The following is a 20,627-nucleotide window of genomic DNA, read 5'->3' on the forward strand; positions in this document are numbered from 1 at the left end:
ACACATTTGACCATTTTTCTCATGAATGAATCCCTGATGTTGCAGAACGAATGTGTTCTTGTGTCATGCCTGAGAGATTAATAAATGTGGTTATAATGGAAGTCAATGGGACGTGTTTATCAGAGTGTAGAAGTGGAGTCACCTGCCTCCTTTTACCATCTGACACCACTTTGTTTGTACATGTAATGGAAGTCAGTGGGACAAAAATGTCCCATTGACTTCACAAGACATATTTCAAATGACTATTTCTCACTGGCTATTTCAGGCTTTGTGTAGAGAGAGAGGCACACGGTCAAATTAACGGCCAAGTGAAGAGGACGAATTTGTTCAGACCCGTCCCCAGAGATGTCTCAGGGTTTAGTGTTAAAGTGTTGTGTGTTTGTGTGTTTTTAGCTGAGCTGTGGCCACCGCTGTAAGCAGGTCTGTCATCCAGGCGACTGTGAGGAGAAATGTCAACAGAAGGTGAAGCTGCGATGTCCCTGTAGGAGAATCAAGAAGGTAAAGACACTCCAGCACATAGAGTCCACCTCATTTATATTATATTCCATTTATATTCCTCCTCCACCCTCTGTTTACACCAGCTGGTTTTTCTTCTCCTGGTCCGTGATTCAACCTGATGTACTACGTTAGTATTTTACATGGTTTACATGGTACATTCTCACTGAAGGCTCCAGTTTCCATAGTTTCTTGTAGCTCTTGGTGATTTCTGGGGACACATTCATAGTTTTTGAAGTTTTCCAGACTGACTGAAGTTCAGTCCTTAAAGAAGAGACTGACTGTGGCTCCTTTTTACTCAGCTGATTGGTTCTTATAATATCACATCTAACAGTTGTCAGACAGGACTGTCTTTATCCTAGCTAAGCTTAGCTTAGCTTAGCTTGTCATCTTTATCTTTGTCTTCTCTACATCTGTATCTTTGCCTGTATCTGTATCATCCTCTTCATCTTTATCTTTGTCTGTACCTGTAACTGTACCTGTATCGTTATCTTTTATCTTTTCTCTTTTTTTTTAATCTAGGAGTTCCCGTGCTCTCTGTCTGATCAGACTTTGGTTCAGTGTGACGATGTCTGCAGAGACCAGCAGAGGAAGGTCAACCAGGTAAATAAATAAATAAACAAACATAAAGTCAGCTGATTCCTACCTGGATGCCCTCTGATTGACTCTGTGTTCAGGTAAAGGAGGCGGAGCTTAGAGCGGCCGAGGAGGAGGAGAACAGGAAGTGTCAGGTCAGTAAATCAAATTAAGAATTTAAATTTAAGTCCAGACTGAACATGAGGAGGAGGAGTTTATGATCCTAACTCCTCCTTCCTTCCTTCCTTCCTTCCTTCCTTCCTCCTTGTCTTTCAGGAGGAGCTGGAGGCCTTTGAGAAGCGGCAGCAGCGAGGAGGCCGCAGGAAGAAGAGGGGGAGGAGGGAGGAGGTGGAGGATGATGGAGGGAGGGCGTCCAGGTGGTGGAGGAGGTGCGCCTCCTTCGTCCTGGTGCCACTGGGTGGCGCTGTGCTGTCGGCTGCTGCCTACTACCTGCTGACCTCGGCCTGAACACTGGTCGTTATTAATTATCTAATTATCTAGTGCTATCTAGTGATAATCAATCAGCTGGAGTTATTTTACTGGAGACCATTCAGAGGCTCCTTTAAGACCGTAATTAGTAAATGTGTTTAAAATCGACTTATATTTGAATGGAGTTTGGTTTGGATCGTCTGAACTGCTCTCGTGTGAAATGTCTGTATTTCTGAATTATTATTAAAATGTTCTAATTAGTTTTATTTCTAATGATCATGTTTGGCCTTCATTATTTTCCTCGACGTTTATTCGTGAAAGATGAAAAGGATTTTCATTGGTTTGTTTAGTGGATTTGATCTGAACTGGAAACGAGTTCAGAAGTTTAGATTTAGTTTCAGTTTTCTTGTTGATTTTCAAAAAGTTGAAGGAATAAAATTTGTAAAACTGTCGGCGTTGGATTATTTTCAGTGTGACACACATGACAGTTCATCCCCTAATTAAACTCATCACCACTGGTCTCGTCTTAAATGAATCCAGGTGGGGCTCGTTTTTATTATTGGAACCTTTATTTAAACAGGTTTGAGCCAACAGAGACTCATTAGATTCAAACAACATTAAAAAAGACACAAATAGTTAAAAATTAAACATTTATACTCAAATAAATAAATCTAAATATAAATGAACTCTAGTGTCTTTAATCTTTATTGTGTCACGTGGCTCTAATTAATCACTTAACCACTGATGGAGTCAGGAGAGGGGGGAGGGGCGGAGTCTTACGGGGGGGGGGGGGGGGCGGAGTCTGGATGCCTCCGTTAAACCGAGAAGCTCGCGTGCAGCAGCAGACAGAGTGATGGTCTCGCGCTCGGCGGCGGGTCATGTTGTCCGCGCCGCACGAGACTTTACCGCGAGTCACCTTCAGCGGAGCGAGACCGTCCACGGTGAGTCCACGTCCCTCCGTGTCTTTCCGTGTCTCTCTGTGTCTCTGTCCTCTATGTCCTCTAACTCATTCTGCCTTTCTCTCTCTGTGTGTCTCTCTGTCTGTCCTCTGTGTCTTTCTATCTGTATCTTTGTCTCTGTTTCTCCATCTATGTCCCTGTCTCTGTCCTCTATGTCTATGACTGTCTCAGATGATATGAAGACATGTCTCATTGGTCGATTAGTTCCTGATTTTTTAGTCACGAGTTTAGTTTCAGGTGAATTTTGTTTTCTTTTTTTTTCTTCAGGTGAATTATTATTATTTATTTATTTTAGTTTCCAGGTGGCTTATTTTTATTTATTTATTTTTTCAGGTGAATTATTTTTGGACAGAACGTGAAGATAAATGTTGACTAAACAGTTTAATTTAATTACAGTAAATAATAATATTCATATTATTTATTTCTTTTAAATCTGATCCAGACCTTCACTCGGATCGGTTTATTCTTCTCAACTTTTAACTTATTTTATTTTGTTTAAATAAATGAAACTGATGCTGGTGATACATCAACAGCTCAGCCTCGAATAAAAAACAGATTAATAAATAGAATAATGAACAGGCTGATAATTAGATTAATAATAATAATAATAATAATAATAATAAAACAGAATAATAACTAGAATAAAAAACGGAAAATTGCCAGAATAAAAAACTGAGAAAAACAGAATAATGACTAGAATAAAAAAAATGATAACTAGGGAAAAAGGGGAAAATAACCAGAATTTTAAAAAATAGAATAATAATAATAATATTATTATAATAATCAACAATTAACAGACTTGTTTTGTCGTAACTGGAATAAATCAAAAAATAAAGGATCCTCCTCCGTCTTCTTCTTCATCTTCTTCTTCTTCTTCTTCTCTGGTTCCACGTCCTGTAGATCCACCACAGGACAATAATCTGATTTAAAGCATTTTATTTAAATGAACATTAATTATTTTTAACAGCTTTAAATTAGTTCATTTAATAAACGTGAATGTTGTGAAAATGATTTAGTTTTCTTTCCAGACTGAAAATAAAAGCCTGAGGTATTTGAAGCAGAGCCGTGTTGAGTGTCCACTCGTCATCATATCGCTTCAAAAATAGCTTCAACGAGTCCAACGGAAACTCTGAGAGGACAGAAACACCCTCCTCACCCTCCTCACCCTCCTCCTCATCCTCACCCTCCTCACCCCTCTGTAAAAATAACCCGGGGCTTAGCCTGGTCTTAAGGGCCACGAGGGCTAGAGTTAGGAGGAGGAGGAGGAGGAGGTTTTCCTGCATTTATTACCTGTTGACATGTGCCCCCCTCCCTTCTCAGACTGGAGGACCCCCCCAGACACGAGGACCTGAGGCGAGGATGGGCGGAGAGGCGTGTCCGCACAAGCTGGGATCCACCAATCACCTTCGACTTCTTCTCTACATCCTGGTTCCCACCGTGAGCCTCCTGGCTGGAGTCCTGCTGCTGGTCCTGGTCCTCACAGGTACACACACACACACACACACACACATACACACACACACACACACACACACAGGTTAGGCTAAAATGAAGCTAAACTAAGATAGGTTAGGCAAGGCTAGGCTAGATTAAGTTAGGCTAGTTAGGTTAATGTAGATTAGGTTAGATAAGGTTAGGTTAGGCTAAAATAAATTAAGCTAAGCAAATATAGCTTGGGCTAGGCTAGTTAGGTTAATGTAGATTAGGTTAGATAAGGTTAGGTTAGGCTAAGATAAATTAAGCTAAGCAAATATAGCTTGGGCTAGGCTAGTTAGGTTAGATAAAGATAAAAAAAGCTGGGTTAAGTTAAACTAAGTTAAGTTAGGCTAGCTGCTAGTTACAATACAATTGTAAGCGCTTTGAACATCTAAAAATGGAAAAGCACAGTATAAAACCAATGCATTGTTGTTATTATTATTATCATTATTATTATTATTATTATTAAGCTAAATTAGGCTAAGTGGGTTAATTTAGGCAAGGCTAGGCTAGGTAGATTAAGTTAGGCTAATTAGGTTAATGTAGGTTTGGTTAGGTAAGGTTAGGCTAAGATAAATTACGCTAAAATAAAGTAGCGTAGGTTATGCTAGCTACTTTAGGTAAAGATAAAGTAAGATTGTTGAAGTTAAACTAAATTAAGCTAGGCTAGGCTAGGTAAGTTAATTTATGCTTAAGCTAGGGAAGTTAAGGCTAAGTAGGTTGATTTAGGCTAGGCTAGGCTAGAATAGGTAGGTTTGGTTATACTAGGCAAAAATAAACTAGGCTAAGCTAAATGAAGCTAGGCTAGGCTAAAATGAGATAATCTACGAGAGGAATGAAAGAAGAAAAGGAGGAGATGAAGGAAGTGAAGAACTGCAAAGAAACGATCGACTCATAAAGAGAAGAGAAGGAGGGATGGACCGAGACCACTTCTTCTCCTCTTTCACTTCCTTCACTCCATTCGTCTTTTCTTTGCCCTTCATTCGTTCTTTCTGCTTTTGTCCTTCATTTCATCCTCTTTTCTTTCACTGTTGGGAGTGAATATATATGAAAAAACGACAGAACTTACGCAGGGATGGAACGAAGGATTTAACCTCTTTCATCCTCCTTCCCTCTCCTCCCACCCTTTAATTTATTCCTTTCATCTTTTCTTTCTCTGGTTTATTTATTCCTTTCATCCTCCTCTGATGGAGGGATGGAGGACGAGATCTCTCTCTCTTTCCATCTTCATTTCATCATACGTGTGTGTGTGTGTGCGTCGTGTGTGTGTGTGTGTGTGTGTGTGTGTGTCTTTTCTCCTTCTTTTCCTTCTTTTCCATCTCTGTTTTTATTCTCCCCTTTTTCTTATCCTTCCTCTTCTTATTCTTCTCTTTTCTTCCTAATCTTTTTCTTTTCCTCTTTCTTTCTTTCTTTCTTTCTTTCTTTCTTTCTTTCTTTCTTTCTTTCTTTCTTTCTTTTTTCTCTTCTTTCTTTCTTTCTTCCTTCTCTTTCCCTTGTTCTTTCTTTCTTTCTTCCCTTCACTCTTCTTTCATCTTTTATCTCTCTTTCCTTTCCCTTTTTCTACTTCCTTTTCTTTCTTCTTCTTTCTTCTCTTTTCTTATCCTTCTTCCTTCTCCTTTTTCTTTTCTCCATCTTTTTCTCTTCTTCTTCTTTCTTTCTCCCTTCCTCCCTTCTCTCTTTCTCTCCTCTCTTCCTCTTTCTTCTTTTTTGTCATCTCTCTTTTACATCTTTCTTCTTTCTTTTTCCACCTTCCTCTCTTTCTCTCCTCCTCCTCTCTCTTTTTTGCTACGTTCTATCCTCGGCTCATTTCCTTCTCTCTGACGCCGTAAAGCGTCTCTGGTTGTTACGTCTTTAATGGACCTCGTCGAAACAGAGATGGAGAGAATGAAAAGAAAAGAAAGAAAGAAAGAAAGAAAGAAAGAAAGAAAGAAAGAAAGAAAGAAAGAAAGAAAGGAAAAGCTGCAGTTCCTCTAACGTCCACTAGAGGCCTCAACACAAACAGAGTGGTGGAGATAAGTTCAGGAGGGTGGATGATGGATCCCTCCATCAGCCTCACGCCTCATTGTTCTTGTGGAAACCAAACAACTTCACATTTGATTCGTCGTATGAGTCACAAAATAAATAAAATAACATGACAATAAATATTTAAATCTTCCCAGGTTTTTAACCGGCGCTCGTGTTGTGACTTTAACTCTAAAAATAAACCGGCCTGTTACATAAAGTCATATTTAATATTAAAACATATGTGCAGCCGGTCGGCTGGTGAAAGGATTCTGACTGGAGATGAGACCGCTTTCATTTCATCTCCGGCTTCATCGTTATTTTATTTATCGCAAGTTTTTAGGCTCCAGGCAAAATATCTCAGAAAACTGACAAGTTTCCCGTACTCTGGAAACACCACAGCGCTGGTCTGTCTGAGTATTTAATATTTGGATCAATGATCGATGACCTAAAGCGTTTAAAAGAAGAATTCTTCTTCACACTGAGAGGTCATTGCTAGGATTATATTCACCGTGCTCACCTAAAGAAACGGCGCCCTCTGGTGGTTGTATCATCATTTTCAGAAATGGAGGAAAAGTTAATATGTTCTAAATCATTTAATATAAGATGTTTGAGGAAAACGTTAACATTCCCAACAGCCTCATCCTTTTCCTATGTGTTACACATGTTCTACATTAGGCTACCCACTCGTTAGCATGCTAACAGTTGCCTACCAGCGCTTACAGCTAATGCTACATAAATGTAGCTCATCACAACTGACTGAATGTGGTTTGTTCTGAAGTTTGTGCTGTTTTCTAATATAATCCATCGTTACGACACAGATAGACACAAAAGGTTTAGGGTTTACACAGCTGTAAGTGGTGCTAAGCAACCGAGGCTATCAGCTAGCAAGCTAACAGCTGGCTAACAGAATATGTTGTGAATATCAACATATTCCTTTGACAAATGAAAACTATTCTTCCTTCAACATAGGAACATGTTCTCAAAGGTAACTACTGGTGCTAGAAGCTAACGTTATCATGCTAACATGGACACACACACAACAGAAAGTACATTCAAAACTATCGAGTCTCTCTTTAAGAAGGAAATTTTGGACCAGAAACCTCTTCATTTTCATTATTGTTTTGTTTTGTGTCATCGGATATGAAACATCACCCTCATTTTGTGACCCTGAGGCGTATTTTTGTTGTTCCCGTGTTTGTATCATTCAGATGTTTTCTATAAACATTGTTAAATGTTTATAGAAAACATATATATATGAATAAAAACAGGATTCAGTTTATGTGTAAATTAGTAAATTAGTTTTATTTTTGGACTTAAAGTCAAATGTCCATTTACTTCCATTAAATTGTGAAAGGTCCAACCTGAGACATGTGTTCTCTTTTAAACACCTCAAATCATTAGGAGGGTTAGGAGTTTTTTGTGTACATTAACAAAATAAACAGGAAAAAATACTTCCAGGGAGATAAATAGATGATTTAACCTAAAACTATATCCATATATAGAGAGATATGTAGGGCAGGTTGTGATGCACTGTCCCATTGATCACTTCTACCGTTGAATCCCGACGTTTTCACACATGCCATGTTTTCCATCATGCACATGTCCAGCGTGGGAACCTGCAGCTCCGTCCAACACCTCAGAATAATCCGTGCACACATTACTGAAATTCTATATAATTCTAAAATAACGATCTAAAGGAGAGGATCTTTGAACACTCCCACAGTGCGTGCTTTTTATTTCCCATCCTCCCAGCACAGATAATTAATAAACTCATTCTGTTGGGTCTTGATGTGGTTAACTAATGTCTATGAATTATTTTGTGTAGAATAAATTTTCCTCTGATGTGTCTTCAGAGTTGGGTAGAATCCCTTCCCATGTTTCTCTCTTGTTGTCCTAACGTTAAGAAGACGTACGAAGTACGAAGACGTGAGAAGATGAAGCCGATGTCAGCTCCTCTGTGTCTGAGTGTGACAGATGAAATGTTAATGGCTCGGTCTCGGCCTCGTTCACCATGGTAACGCCATCACTCCGACACCGCGGCTTTGTCTCATCAGACGCTCGTCCTTCGTCTTTCATGTCACCACAGACAAAGTGAACTGTCAGTGGAGGAGGTTGATGTTCACCAGTTAAACCCAGATAGACTTCACAGACCCAGAACATCTGGTCCACATCCACCCACTTGGTCAGGAAGGAAGGAAAGAAGAATAGAAGGAAGGAAGGAAGGAGTTGAGGGAGGAAAGAAAAAGAGAGAAGGAAGGAAGGAAAAGAAGGAGGCGAAGGGATGGAGCGATGGAGAAAGAGAGGAAAGAAGGAAGGAAGGAAGGAAGGAAGGAAGGAAGGAAGGAAGGAAGGAAGGAAGGAAGGAGGCAAAGAGTGGAGGCAAAGAAGAAAAGAAGGAAGGAAGGGTCGAATGAATGAATGAATGAAGGTATGAATCCACTAATGTGGATGCAGAGACCTTCAGGTTAAACCTTCAGTCGTTGTTGACTCTCTGTTTCTATAGTATTTATTCTTATTCTGTAGTATGTTTTCTATTTATGTATGTATCTTGTTTGTGTGTGTGCGTGTGTGTGTGTGTGTAGTATGTATGTATCTTTTTTATTTTATTTTCTGTATGTAGTATGTATGTATCTTAAAACCAGTGATCATTAACGTGCTGCTGGACCAGACCATGACGATCCAGCTCTTACACAACTTCTTCACCGCAGACGTTTTACTCCGTTTTTATTATTTCTCTCCAGGTATCCTAGGCAACATCAGCCCCCTCCCCTCCCCGGAGCCAATCGCCGATCGTGACCCCGGTTACCACAGCAACAGCACAATCGTCCCGTCCTTCACGTCAGAGGCTGAAAACGTCACGTACACGCTACGAAGCCGCGACGAAACCACGCCCCCTACGGCCTCGTCTTCTCAGGCCACGCCCACCCATCCATACACGAAGCCTCCTGATTGGCTTACGTCAGTGAGGTCGCTGAGCACCACCTGGCCAACAAGCACCACCCCAGCACCTGACGCAGGTATCGGCTACACCTTTCAATGAAAACGCGTACAAATGACAGAAATATCGCTTTTATTTTGGGAAAAACTGTAATGGAAACTCAGCTAGTGAGGATGAGGATGGCTATCAGCAGGGGGGTATGGGAAATGTGGTTCCTGTTGATGTCATCACTCGGGACTTCATTTGCTGGAGTTTGTTGTGGAGGAAAGTTGTCCCAGTCCACTGGGAACTGATTCAGAACTGCTAGCGAATGGCAACGCACGCATGTTTGGGACATTTTAAACATATTTAATTAGTTGTGCGCTTGCGTGGTGCCGGTACATGTTTACCTTGTTGATATGAGCCGTTAGCCGCTTCTCTAACTGACGACATCACGATGGGAAAATGTAAGTTCTCACGACTTTGGCTCGATGACTCGACATTAAAAGGTCGATGATGTGGAATGACCGGGAAGGTTTTTGTTAAGTGGGCAAAAAAAAAAAAAAAAAAACAACAACAACAACAAAAACTATATATATGTGACCTGGAGCGGTGATACCGCGATCACATCACAACAAGAATCCATCATCCACCAGCATCGTGAGGAGCTAGCTGTGGAGCTAAGTTAGCATAAACCTGTAAACTTTCGCTGGTATTTGGCTTTTTCAGTGTGTCTGTGTGTGTTAGCTGTGTTGTCATCTATATTTTAGTTTAGTTTTCTTTTCGTACAGTACGCTAACCGATCAGCCTGGATACAGTTGGCCTTGAGTTTGACATGTGTGATATGGGGCTGGGCGATACTGGGTAAATACTGGGCTAGTATTGCCTTTAGTTAGTTGATTATGATAAAATACAGGACAAATATAAGGCAAGTAAACGATAAAAAAAGGCATTAGTGCAAAAGTACTAAGTCTTAAGTGTGGTGCTTCAAGAACACTTCAACTTCTACTCAAGTCACTAGAGTAATTGTACTTTTCCTCAAGTCTGCCTCTCTAGTACTTATGTATCTATATCTGTCTGAAGTCCTCCAACTATACGAACCCTCCCGTCCTCTCAGATCCTCCTCAGCCTCGTTCTTCCTGACTGTCCACCGTGGGTTTTAGAGCTTATTATTATTATTTAGTCTGAGTGTCTCTGGTTTGCTGGAGGACGGTCCAGGTGATGCAGATGTTTCCAGATGCTGACTCCCGTCTGAACTCAGTCTGGAGTTGAACCTGTGTGAAATATTCAGATCACTCTACAGACGAAGACGACTATGAACCCCGCCACCGTCTGTCCTCTCTATCTCAGTGTTATTTTAGTGTCCTCTTCTGTCAAACGCTAAAATCTTATTAGTCTCTATTACTGCAGGACGGACGAGAAACCTGAGACTCAGTCTGAGGTGAAAATGTCCTCCACCATGTCCCTATACACTGTCTGTCCATCACTGTGACTCAGAGGACATGTCTGTCTCCGGTGTTGTCCCAGGACGGCGTCTCAAAGACAGAAGGACAAGCGTGGCCGCTGATAAATCGTCCATCCAGTTTCTGTTTTAATATTCCCCTCGTCTCTGCGTCTCTGTCCCTCCACTGTCCTCCTCCTCCTCCTCCTCCTCCTCTCTCCTTGAGGTGAATACTGATGAGCCTGGCTCCATCCCGTCCTCTGATTGGACAGATTCAGATCATTTAATACAGTCCTCAAACTGATCAGAGACCGGTTCTAAAGTAAGAGATGAGACACAGAGATGATGCGTTACCACGGAGACCAGCTCAAATGATGTTTGGAGGAGGAGGAGGAGGAGGAGGAAAGAGATGAGGAAGAGAAGAAGATGAGGAGGAGGAAAAGGAGAAGTGGACTAATAGAGTAGAAGAAGATGACCCAGACTTTGTTGGATTTTATTGTTTTCCCCCAGTCAGATCTGAACCAAAAACTCTTTAACCCAGATGCATCTCAAAGTTTTAATTAGAACCAGAAAGTGAGACATGAACATAATAAATATAATAATTATATCCTCCCTGGTTCTTACAGTGGTATGGTCTCTGTACAGGAAGCGTACAGTGGTATGGTCCCTCTACAGGAAGCTTACAGTGGTATGGTCTCTCTACAGGAAGCTGTCAGCCCATCATGGAGCCTCAGTGTCACATGTTGCCCTACAACCAGACCTGGTTATCCTCCTCCGTCGCCGTGGTGAAGAGCTCAGAGGTGGACATGTTGCTAAGGTAACGACTTTCACAGTTGCTTTTTCTTGTTTTGTCTGGTTGGACTCCAGGAGTCTGGGTTTGGAGCTGGTCCAAATACAGGCTCCAGGTCGTGGTCTAGGTTTAACCCTCTGGAGTCAACATCCAAATAACATCGACTGATTTAAGACGATGTAGCAGCAAAACACTTCAAACTTAGACTACGATTCTACTTTAATAGAAAGTTCAAACCACACAGTATCTTGGTAAAATGAAAAGGGCAGCGACTTACCGAAGAAAAGGTAGACTCATTAGCTTAAGATAACTCATGATAGATTTTACAAGTTAAATATGCAGACATTTGCAAAATATTGATGGCCAGCTAACGTTAGTAACATATTGGTATCTTAGATGAATAAAATCAGTGTTGGTAACGTGAGTAAACTGAAGCCCTTTCAGGGTCGACCCGTGTCAATGACTCGGCAACTGACCTGGGATTTTGGGCTGCGATGTGAACAGGAATACTGCATTGACCCGGGGTTTTTCTCTCTGACTCTGATATTTCTGCCTGTTATATTCTGACTCTACGGCCTGACAGACTGGATCACTGTAGAAGCTTCAGCTCAAAAACAAGTTTTGATCTTCTCCCATAAAGACTGATCTCTGAAGGCCAGAGATTTTTGATCCTTTTTTGTTTTTTCAAACAAATCAAATGTGTTATAACATGATTAATGTGTAAGTTAATGGAAGCTCATAGGTGAACAACGACTGTGCAACTGTTTATCAGTTTGTATAGTGATCTCTCAAATTTTTTTTAACATTCATGGCAGCGCTCTGCATCCAAGGAGAAGAGGAGATTTGGTGGCAGGACACAGTGATTTATTCTAATATCAGCAGCCTTTAGAAAGAGCGGGGGTTTGACCGGTCCATTCTTCAGGTCATCAACAAACTGTAACGTTATCTGAAATGTACGCAATGACATATGAGGGAGGAACAAACAGGCAGCAGCTCTCACAGCGGGAGGTTCGACCTGGGACTTTATCTGATGTGAAAGTACTAAAGGAGAGTCGACCTGGGATTTTGGATGTGAAAGCGGTATAATTGACAGCATTAAGCTGATATCTACAGCCATGAGGTAACTGCTGACTGCATTTTTCAGATGAGCTTGTTGAAATATTTCTCTAAGAAGAGAAAGGCCCTGATGAAGATGACACTAGTCAGGTATCATTAGCCTTTTACTGACTCATAAATGCTTAGGTAAAAAAAAATGTGTTCACTCTTGTAATCATTCTATAGCTCTTCTGTAAAAAGAAAAACAAACAGAAAAATTCATTGTTCTGAGCCTGGGTGCAAACTTTGCCAATGATTCTACAGCCCCATCAAGAAATTATTATTTATTGTTTTTATTTGTATTTATTTAATTTTATCGATTTATTTATTTTTACTTAAAAAGCCATTTTCAACTGGACATTCAATAAATAGGTTGTAAAAGTAAAATCTGTACTCAGGTTTCATTTGTTTACGCTGCCACTGTTCCCTGGAGAGCCTGCCCCACTGCTGGAAAAACTCCTAGAGGAAACACTGTTCTCTGGTTTATTCTCTGGTTCTGTTCTCAGGTTCTTCAGCTACCTCAGCAGACTGTCCTGCTACAGACACATCATGCTGTTTGGATGTTCTCTGGCGTTACCAGAGTGTTTCTCTGCAGACGGGTCTCAGGACAGGTAGGGCACTTTAATATTTAGATCCAGTCAAATCAGATTTCATTTCTAGAACCGTCTACTATAACAGAAACGTACTCAAACGTACATTCTAACTGATGTCTCTGAGGTAAATGATTCAGGATTTGTAGTTGAAGGCTCCGTTACAAAGGTCACAATTATTAATAATTAACCTGAGTTCAAGTTTGAGGAGCTGTGACCATCATTTAAAATAAATTAAAAAAAAAGGACTTTTATTTCAAATCAATACGACACAGATGTGAAAATCTGCGATTTAAAAAACAAACAAACACATAAGACAAAGTTAAAAACAACAGAACAGTTGGAAGAAAGAGACAGAAAGACAGTTTAACCTCAGATCATAGAGTGTTTCTTTGCTCCAGTCCCTGGTTTTTATCCACAGACATGTGTGTTCATAAGTGTTTGTTTATTAAATTTATTAAATGAACCAGAGTTTTATATCATCATATCAGTTATCAATCTTTAGCTGTCACACATTTATTCTTTAATACCAGAGCTAGTTCAGAGGTCCTGGAATCTACATTTAGCTCTTAATTAGTTTAACACTTATGAATAAATATCATTCAGTAATAATTTACAAGGGTCAGAAACATGTTTGTAGTTTGTGGTCAGCTCATCATATTTTCACTGTCATGTCCCAGGAACAGATGGACCACACGTCCAGGTCCCCCCTCTACTATTTATTTATTTATTATGATTAAAAACTAGAGTTGACCCCCTGAGATATCTGTATTTGTTTTATAATTTAAAATAAAATAAAAATACTTTTCCAGTTATTGTTGTACTTTGTTAAACAACAAACTTTCTGATGAACAACCAGACGATGTTCTATACAAACATAGGTTGATAGATTCCACTGTTGCTGATCTATAATCTATACACAACATTTCTAAGAGAGATATACAACGACTGAATGTTAAACTGTTGATGATGTTAACTCATGTTGGTATCACCTCCATGTTCCAGTTCTTCAAACACCACAATCAGTTTGGGATGAATCTCATGAATCTCAGCTGTTAACACAACAACTGTGTGTGTATCTAAAAATAACCCACAACCACCACCCTCTGAAATTAGACACACACTTGTTCAGTGGCTTCAACTCTGCTTGACCTCTGACCTCCTACAGGAGGATTATGGGAGTCTGAGTTTTATTGATGCTGCTGAGAAACCGTTAATCACAGAGTTTGAGGTCGCTGTCACACCAGAGATGTTTACTGGCTTTAAACGCACCAGAGTTTGTTTCCTCTGATAGTCGCTTTGTTTGGGCTGGTGTCAAAGATCAACTGAACTCTTGTTTGGATAGATAGATAGATTACTTTATTCAATCCCCGAAGGGAAATTAGGACCAAATAACTGAACTCTGGTGCGTCTTGTGTGACATTAACAACTGACAGCCGTTGTATTGAAGCTACAACACAGCTAGCTAATGGCTAATGTCTAATCTCCACTCTAGAATAGTTTCCTCTTGTATTTTGTAATGAAAGGTGACAGACACATCGGACCATGTCATGTTGTGTTATAGTTTTATGCTGCTGTTTGCACATTTAAAAAATAAACTTGAAAAAAGAAAAAAATAGAAACTAGAAAAAAGCATTTGTTGTAACATTACTCATCAGTTATTGGTCGATCTGCATTTGATAAATAAAGAAAAGAAACACAATCACTGTTGACTTTCTTTAAACCGACTGTTTTTCTGGGTTAAGACGGAGAGACGGAGGGAGGGGTTTCCCCTCATACATCATCCAATCAACAATAAGTCCCTGACCAAGAGAACTCAGTTCATTTGGGGAGCTTTGGTTTTTGTTTTTTCATTTCTTATTTGGTTCAGTTCTGCTTTCAATTTCTGATGCACCAAACTTTCACATAGTTGAAAAGGGCTCATTGATTGGACGATCTTGTTACATTATGTTGCTGTTACGACAAACAGACGCTGTTTTTAGTCGACAAACTCCAAAACTGGATGTGTATCATGAAGTCGGGCTGCGTCCATGTGGATCGTCCAGGCTCCTGTAGACTTTCAGTGACGTTCGTTATTCCTCAGTTTTCCTGCCAGTTTGAAGGCATCAACAAAAAAGTCACATGACGCCCAGAGCTCTATACAGCTGCTGTCTAGACACACTTACTGCGTATTGCATCACTTTCTGCATTTGGTCCTGTGTTTACTGCAGTGAGCATTAACACTGCCTATGAACCAAACCAGAGTTCAGTTGTTTGGTCCAAACCAGAGTTGTGTTGATCTTTGACTCCAGCTCATATGAAGCGACTATTGGAGGAAACAAACTCTGATCCATTTGAAGTGAATCAAACAGCTCTGGTGTGACAGCGACGTTAATAATGAGACAGAATGAGGACGAACATATGTTCATTAAACACCTTCAACAGTCTCCTCCTCCCCTTGTCCCTTAGTCTCCTCATCCCCTTGTTCCTTAGTCTCCTCATCCTCTCAGAGTTTTTCTGCTGCAGATGATTCCTTGTCTTCAAATTGTTAATCACGTGAACAGATATGAACCAGAGTGTGTTGTATGTGTGTGTTGTTTCAGGAGGGTTGTGTTGCCCTGTGCCTCTTTTTGTGAAGCTGCCAGAGAAGGTTGTGAACCTGTCCTCCACATGTTCAACGCCTCCTGGCCCGACTTCCTGCGCTGCTCACAGTTCAACAACGGCCCCTACACTTCACCTGCACCCCCCCCATCATCATCATCATCGTCATCTTCATCATCGTCATCTTCATCATCGTCTTCATCGTCGTCACCCACGGTGACAGCGCCCCCCGACCAACCCGTCTGTTACTCCCCCCGACAGATTAAAGGGAAGCCATGTGAGTTAACACACAAACACAAACACACTCAGGTCCTTGTTGGTGATTCTGATCTGATGACCCCACTGCTCTGCTCCTCTGTGATTGGCCGCCAGCCGTCTGTGGAGGGAAGGACCACTTCCTGTGTGCAACGGGGATTTGTGTCCCCCAGAAACTGGCGTGTAACGGCTACAACGACTGTGACGACTGGAGCGACGAGACGCACTGTGGTGAGCACAATAACACACACAATAATAATACACAATAATATCATCATGATACTTAAGTCACGATACGATACATTAGTGCAGTATTATGATATTTCGATACATTGCGATATTCTCCATAGTTCACATCACATAGTTCAAATTTTAAATGCAGCTTAAAATACATGTTGTATATTTGTAAATCAGTGATAATTCACTGGACAAGTCAAACAGACAATAATGATTTAATTCATCCATTTCCAGTTTATTGCACAGACAGTGGATCAAGTTTCTTGCCATTTACATGTCAAAATACAGTTTGCAGTTGTCTCCTTGAACATGTGTCAGTGAACAGATCTCATCTTCTGCCTCTTTTCCTCACTAGGGTCACAGGCCACTGAACACATGTGAAAATAAAATGCCTGTACACATGTATTGCCTCAGTACTGTGTTATCCAGTGTAGGTTGGATCAATAGGTTTTGGCTGCTATGCTAATGTAGCGATGCTACCTATTGGTTGAGTTTACTAGCTGGTTGTGCTCTCTGAATATTTAAATGGAGTGAAGGACAGTTTACAAACTGCGTCCTCTTTGTCCAGATTATTAGTTCCTGTCTCCAAACATCAGCTTTGGTTCAGGTCGTTGCCGTAGTGACCTGTGATGGACCGATGGAAGCTCCTGAAGCTTTATTGTTGTTGTTGATGTTTATTGGTTTTAGAAGAAGAGAAGCGGTCGTCATGGTGACTTAAAGACATATAAAGAAATGCAAAGAGACACTATAGGTCCAGACCAGAGGAATGTAGATGTGTGTGGGGGGGTTGGTCTACGTCTCTCTCGACCTGTTTCTGACCTTGTGGATTTTTGTGTTTGGCTATAAAATAAAGGAGAGGAGAGAGAAAGACATTCAACAGATTAAATAAGAGGAGATCAAGATGAAGGTGAAACCAGAAAGAAACGACAAATGGAACAAATAAAGACAAAATAAGTGAAACAGGTCACGGTTAATTTATTATTTATCTCTGGACTCAATAAACACAAATAAACACACACAAGGACAGAAAACTACAACAATGAACATCAGAGTAGTTTCCTTCTGTCTCCTCTGAGGAGTAAATGAACACAGAGGCTGAAGTAGATTGTATTTGGATGTCTCCATTAATATATTACTATTATTATTATTATACGTCTCATCCTGTCTTTGTGTCTCCAGTGTGTCCTGAGGCAGATTTCCGTTGTAACACTGGTCGTTGTGTGTCTCCTGATCTGGTGTGTGACGGATACGACGACTGTGGAGACCTGAGTGATGAGCTGAGCTGTGGTGAGATGGACGTCTGTCTCTGAGAGGACCTCACTGACTGGAAGCGTCTCCACATAATAGAAAACTATAGACAAACACATGTACAGTTATAGTCGTACCATGAATAACATGTGTTGTAGTTCCTGCAGTTACTAGTTTAAAACAAGTACTACAGTAGAACCAGTAATAATTCCACACAGCACACATGGTAAAATATAAGTATATAAGTATCCGATAACTTCTTTTTGAAACCAATACCCATAAGTTTCTGCCTCCAAAGGCTGATACTAATACTGATAACCGATACCATACCTGGAGATAAGAAAGACTAATGAACAAACAGGTTTGACTTTTATTTTTTCAGATGAAAAACCACTAGCAAGCAAACATTTGCTAAAGATCAGGGTCAAACTAAATTATTTGATATTTCAAATGAACATCACCAATAAAAACCTGAAATACTTTGCATCCTGTTTAAAGTAAACAAAGTGAAAAAGTGCATTTCACAAGTTTTTTAAAAAAAAAAATAACAAGTAGAATCAAACATTTCTATGCAAAACAACTTTTGGTAAATAAAAATTTAAACACAAACTGGAAAAGTGCATTCCTCACAAATACAAAAAATATGTTGCAAAATTATGCACCACTGACCCAAGTTAGACTAAAAAACTCCCACACTACTGCCGCCATCTTGTATATTTACAAACGTATGTACGATGTGATGCATTCATGTGGTGATGGAAATTCTCCTTTCCGGGTTTGCGAGTCGTTTTCCTGACCTATATATATATATTATACGTTTTCGGGCCGATAAGTCATGATATTAGACCAGGTTTGGCCTTTTCATGTATTTCATGTACGTATCGTTAGCCTAATAGCATGAATGGCTAAATGACTGACTTATGCCATTAGGTTAACAATGTATTTATCCCGTGTTAAATAAGTGTCCCTCTTATCCCAGACCTGGGTTAGTTTCATCTCTGGGCCTCTGTGTTGGGAGAAACCTGGTAATGAGATGATCAGAGCTTACTGACATGAACGGTTCAGATCCCAGACGACCTCTGGTTTAACTAACTGGAGGTCCTCAGGTTAAACGAGTCCCTGTGTGAATAAGGCTTCAGTTCTAGTCTTGACTTGTGTGTTTTTGTCTCTGGTTGTGTGTGTGTTTGTAGTTTGTGATCTGAGCCGTGACCATCGCTGTGGTGATGGACGTTGTGTCTCCAGAGACTGGCTCTGTGACGGAGACCACGACTGTCTGGACAAGAGCGACGAGCTCAACTGCTGTGAGTCTCCTCTAGAGAACTGGACTTCATTTAGTCCACGTCCTGGTTTATGTCCAAACAATGTGTTCAAGGCAGACAACTGGACTCAGGAGAGTTTACAGGAGAAGATGTAGGACCCACAGTCATTATTTCAGCTAGCAGCTAGCAGCCAACAAGAAGACACCAGCTAACTAGCCTAGCCAACAGCAGCAGGTAAGAAGTGACGGGACAAGCACCTCTCTCCTCTAGTTAAACCTCAGCTCCTCAGATGAAACGTCTTCTCTAAACTGAGTCCAGATGACTTTCCTTAAACTTCTCTTTTCTTCTGTGAGATCTTCATCATCTGAACCATGTCTACATCATGTGATTATCTGTGGGGTTGAAGTTTTAGGATTTCGAGTTTAAAGCCAGAAACGAAATGTGAAAAAGCAATAGAACCAGTTATTTGGTTTTCATGTTTAAATCCAAAAACAAAAACAGCAGTATTAAATCTACCTTCATTTTAATCTGTCTAAAAGTAAAAACATTTGACTCTTTAATCTCAGTCTGAATGTTGACGTCTTGTCCTTGGAGCAGGAGGTCGTCTCCATGGTAACCACTGGTCTAGATCTTCATGGGGGCTCCTCTGATGGTCCACTGCTTCATCCTTAGTCATCCATGTCATTAACATTTACACATGTTAAACTTTACACTGTGTGTGTGTGTGTGTGTGTGTGTGTGTGTGTGTGTGTGTGTGTGTGTGTGTGTGTGCGTGCAGCCTGTAAGAGCCAGGGCTTGTTGGAGTGCAGGAACGGTCAGTGCGTCCCTTCAGCGTTCCGTTGTGACGGAGAGGACGACTGTAAGGACGGTAGTGATGAGGAGCACTGCAGCAGAGAGCAGAGTGAGACCTCCTCCTCTACACAACATCTACACAACCTTCATTTAGAAACACGACAACTCTGATGGAGGAGACCCTCTGCTCCAGTTCTCATGTCAGATTGAGAGTTTATAACTTTTCTACTTTAATCAAACACAAACACTGAATATTCAAATCCAAATGTGAACCTGAACTCCTGAATCCAGCCCAGGAATTCAAACGTCTGACTTGACTTTAAAGACGACGGTTTAATAAGAAGCTCCAGACCTGAGTCCCGGGACTGCTTTGAGTTCATGGTGTTCACATGTTTTTTGTTGTTGTTGTTGTGTTGTTGTTGTTCCAGATCAGGGCGGGTGTGTTCCTGGTCAGCCCAGCTGTATCTCCAACTCCTGTCAGTCAGGATGTGGGGGGGGCAACGCAGCCTGTGACCCCCGAAACAACAACAACAACTGCAGTGAGTCCTATTATTATTATTATTATTATTATTATTATTATTATTATTATCATTGTCAGGGAGGTGAAATGTCCTGGTGACTGTGACTGATGTCATGAAGCTTCAGTGGTTCATGTTGACTCAGGTTCCTTCTTTAAAGTCATTGACCAGCGTCCTCCTCATTATAAACGAGGCGCAGGGACAGATTGATGCATGCGCATCGCAAATGTTAAATAAATTTAATCAGAGCAAATTAAAATAAAGACAAATAAAAATTCTAATTAATAGAGACGTAGTTGCATCTCCCGTTATTTGTGCATTGATTGAATGAATCCTTCCATGTTCACGGAGCTGAATTTATTCTGTGGTTTATTGTGATTTGGGTCAATCTGGCTCCAAATGTTTGTGAATCCGGCAATGACCCAAAACCCTGGTTTAATTTGTGTTGTTGGTGACGTCTGTATGGGAACTGTAAACCAGAGAAATGATTTCATCCAACACTGTCGAGATGATTCTGCTCAGTGTCGGCTGTGAAATGACTCATATGTCTCCATACTCATGCTGAAATGTTCCTGTGGCCAAATATCTCAGGGAGGACAGGAGATGAGCACTGTGTTGGCTTTGATTTAAAACAAGAGTGTTTGAGAACACAGTTCTCAAAATCCTCCAATAACACAAGATAAGCTGCAGTAATGTACTTCAGCTTTTCTTTTCAGGTCGTCTTTTATAGCTCGTCATGTTAATTATTCAAAGTGTCTGATAATGACTGATGAACATTATTACAAGAGACCGAGTCTGAGATGCTGCTGAACACTGAGACGGTTCTACGTGTAGTTCCACTGTTCTACCACTAGAGTTTGTGTGTATGCACGATCAGAGTTGTGCGTAAATTTGAATACTTTTCTAAGCACAGGTACAGATTGATAAATGCCACACTTTGCGTCGGAATGTGCTCACACTGGATTT

General features: G+C 40.6%; 2 protein-coding genes across 2 annotated transcripts in view; both read left to right on the forward strand.

The window, feature by feature from the left end:
- The window catches only part of nfxl1 (nuclear transcription factor, X-box binding-like 1), an 86,772-nt gene extending 84,821 nt beyond the window's left edge, over positions 1–1,951 (forward strand). The window contains exons 22-25 of the mRNA XM_047585825.1: positions 394–498; positions 1,018–1,098; positions 1,173–1,226; positions 1,348–1,951. Of these exons, the coding sequence (XP_047441781.1) occupies positions 394–498; positions 1,018–1,098; positions 1,173–1,226; positions 1,348–1,539 (432 nt within the window). The 3' untranslated portion in view covers positions 1,540–1,951. The remainder of the gene's footprint in view (positions 1–393; positions 499–1,017; positions 1,099–1,172; positions 1,227–1,347) is intronic.
- Positions 1,952–2,321: 370 nt separating this feature from the next.
- The window catches only part of corin (corin, serine peptidase), a 32,324-nt gene continuing 14,018 nt past the window's right edge, over positions 2,322–20,627 (forward strand). Inside the window, exons 1-11 of the mRNA XM_047585744.1 lie at positions 2,322–2,441; positions 3,780–3,942; positions 8,681–8,956; positions 11,003–11,114; positions 12,689–12,793; positions 15,355–15,629; positions 15,725–15,838; positions 17,024–17,131; positions 18,283–18,393; positions 19,130–19,252; positions 19,572–19,682. Of these exons, the coding sequence (XP_047441700.1) occupies positions 2,379–2,441; positions 3,780–3,942; positions 8,681–8,956; positions 11,003–11,114; positions 12,689–12,793; positions 15,355–15,629; positions 15,725–15,838; positions 17,024–17,131; positions 18,283–18,393; positions 19,130–19,252; positions 19,572–19,682 (1,561 nt within the window). The 5' untranslated portion in view covers positions 2,322–2,378. The remainder of the gene's footprint in view (positions 2,442–3,779; positions 3,943–8,680; positions 8,957–11,002; positions 11,115–12,688; positions 12,794–15,354; positions 15,630–15,724; positions 15,839–17,023; positions 17,132–18,282; positions 18,394–19,129; positions 19,253–19,571; positions 19,683–20,627) is intronic.

The sequence above is a fragment of the Mugil cephalus genome, chromosome 1, assembly GCF_022458985.1.
Source record: "Mugil cephalus isolate CIBA_MC_2020 chromosome 1, CIBA_Mcephalus_1.1, whole genome shotgun sequence".
NCBI lineage: Eukaryota > Metazoa > Chordata > Actinopteri > Mugiliformes > Mugilidae > Mugil > Mugil cephalus.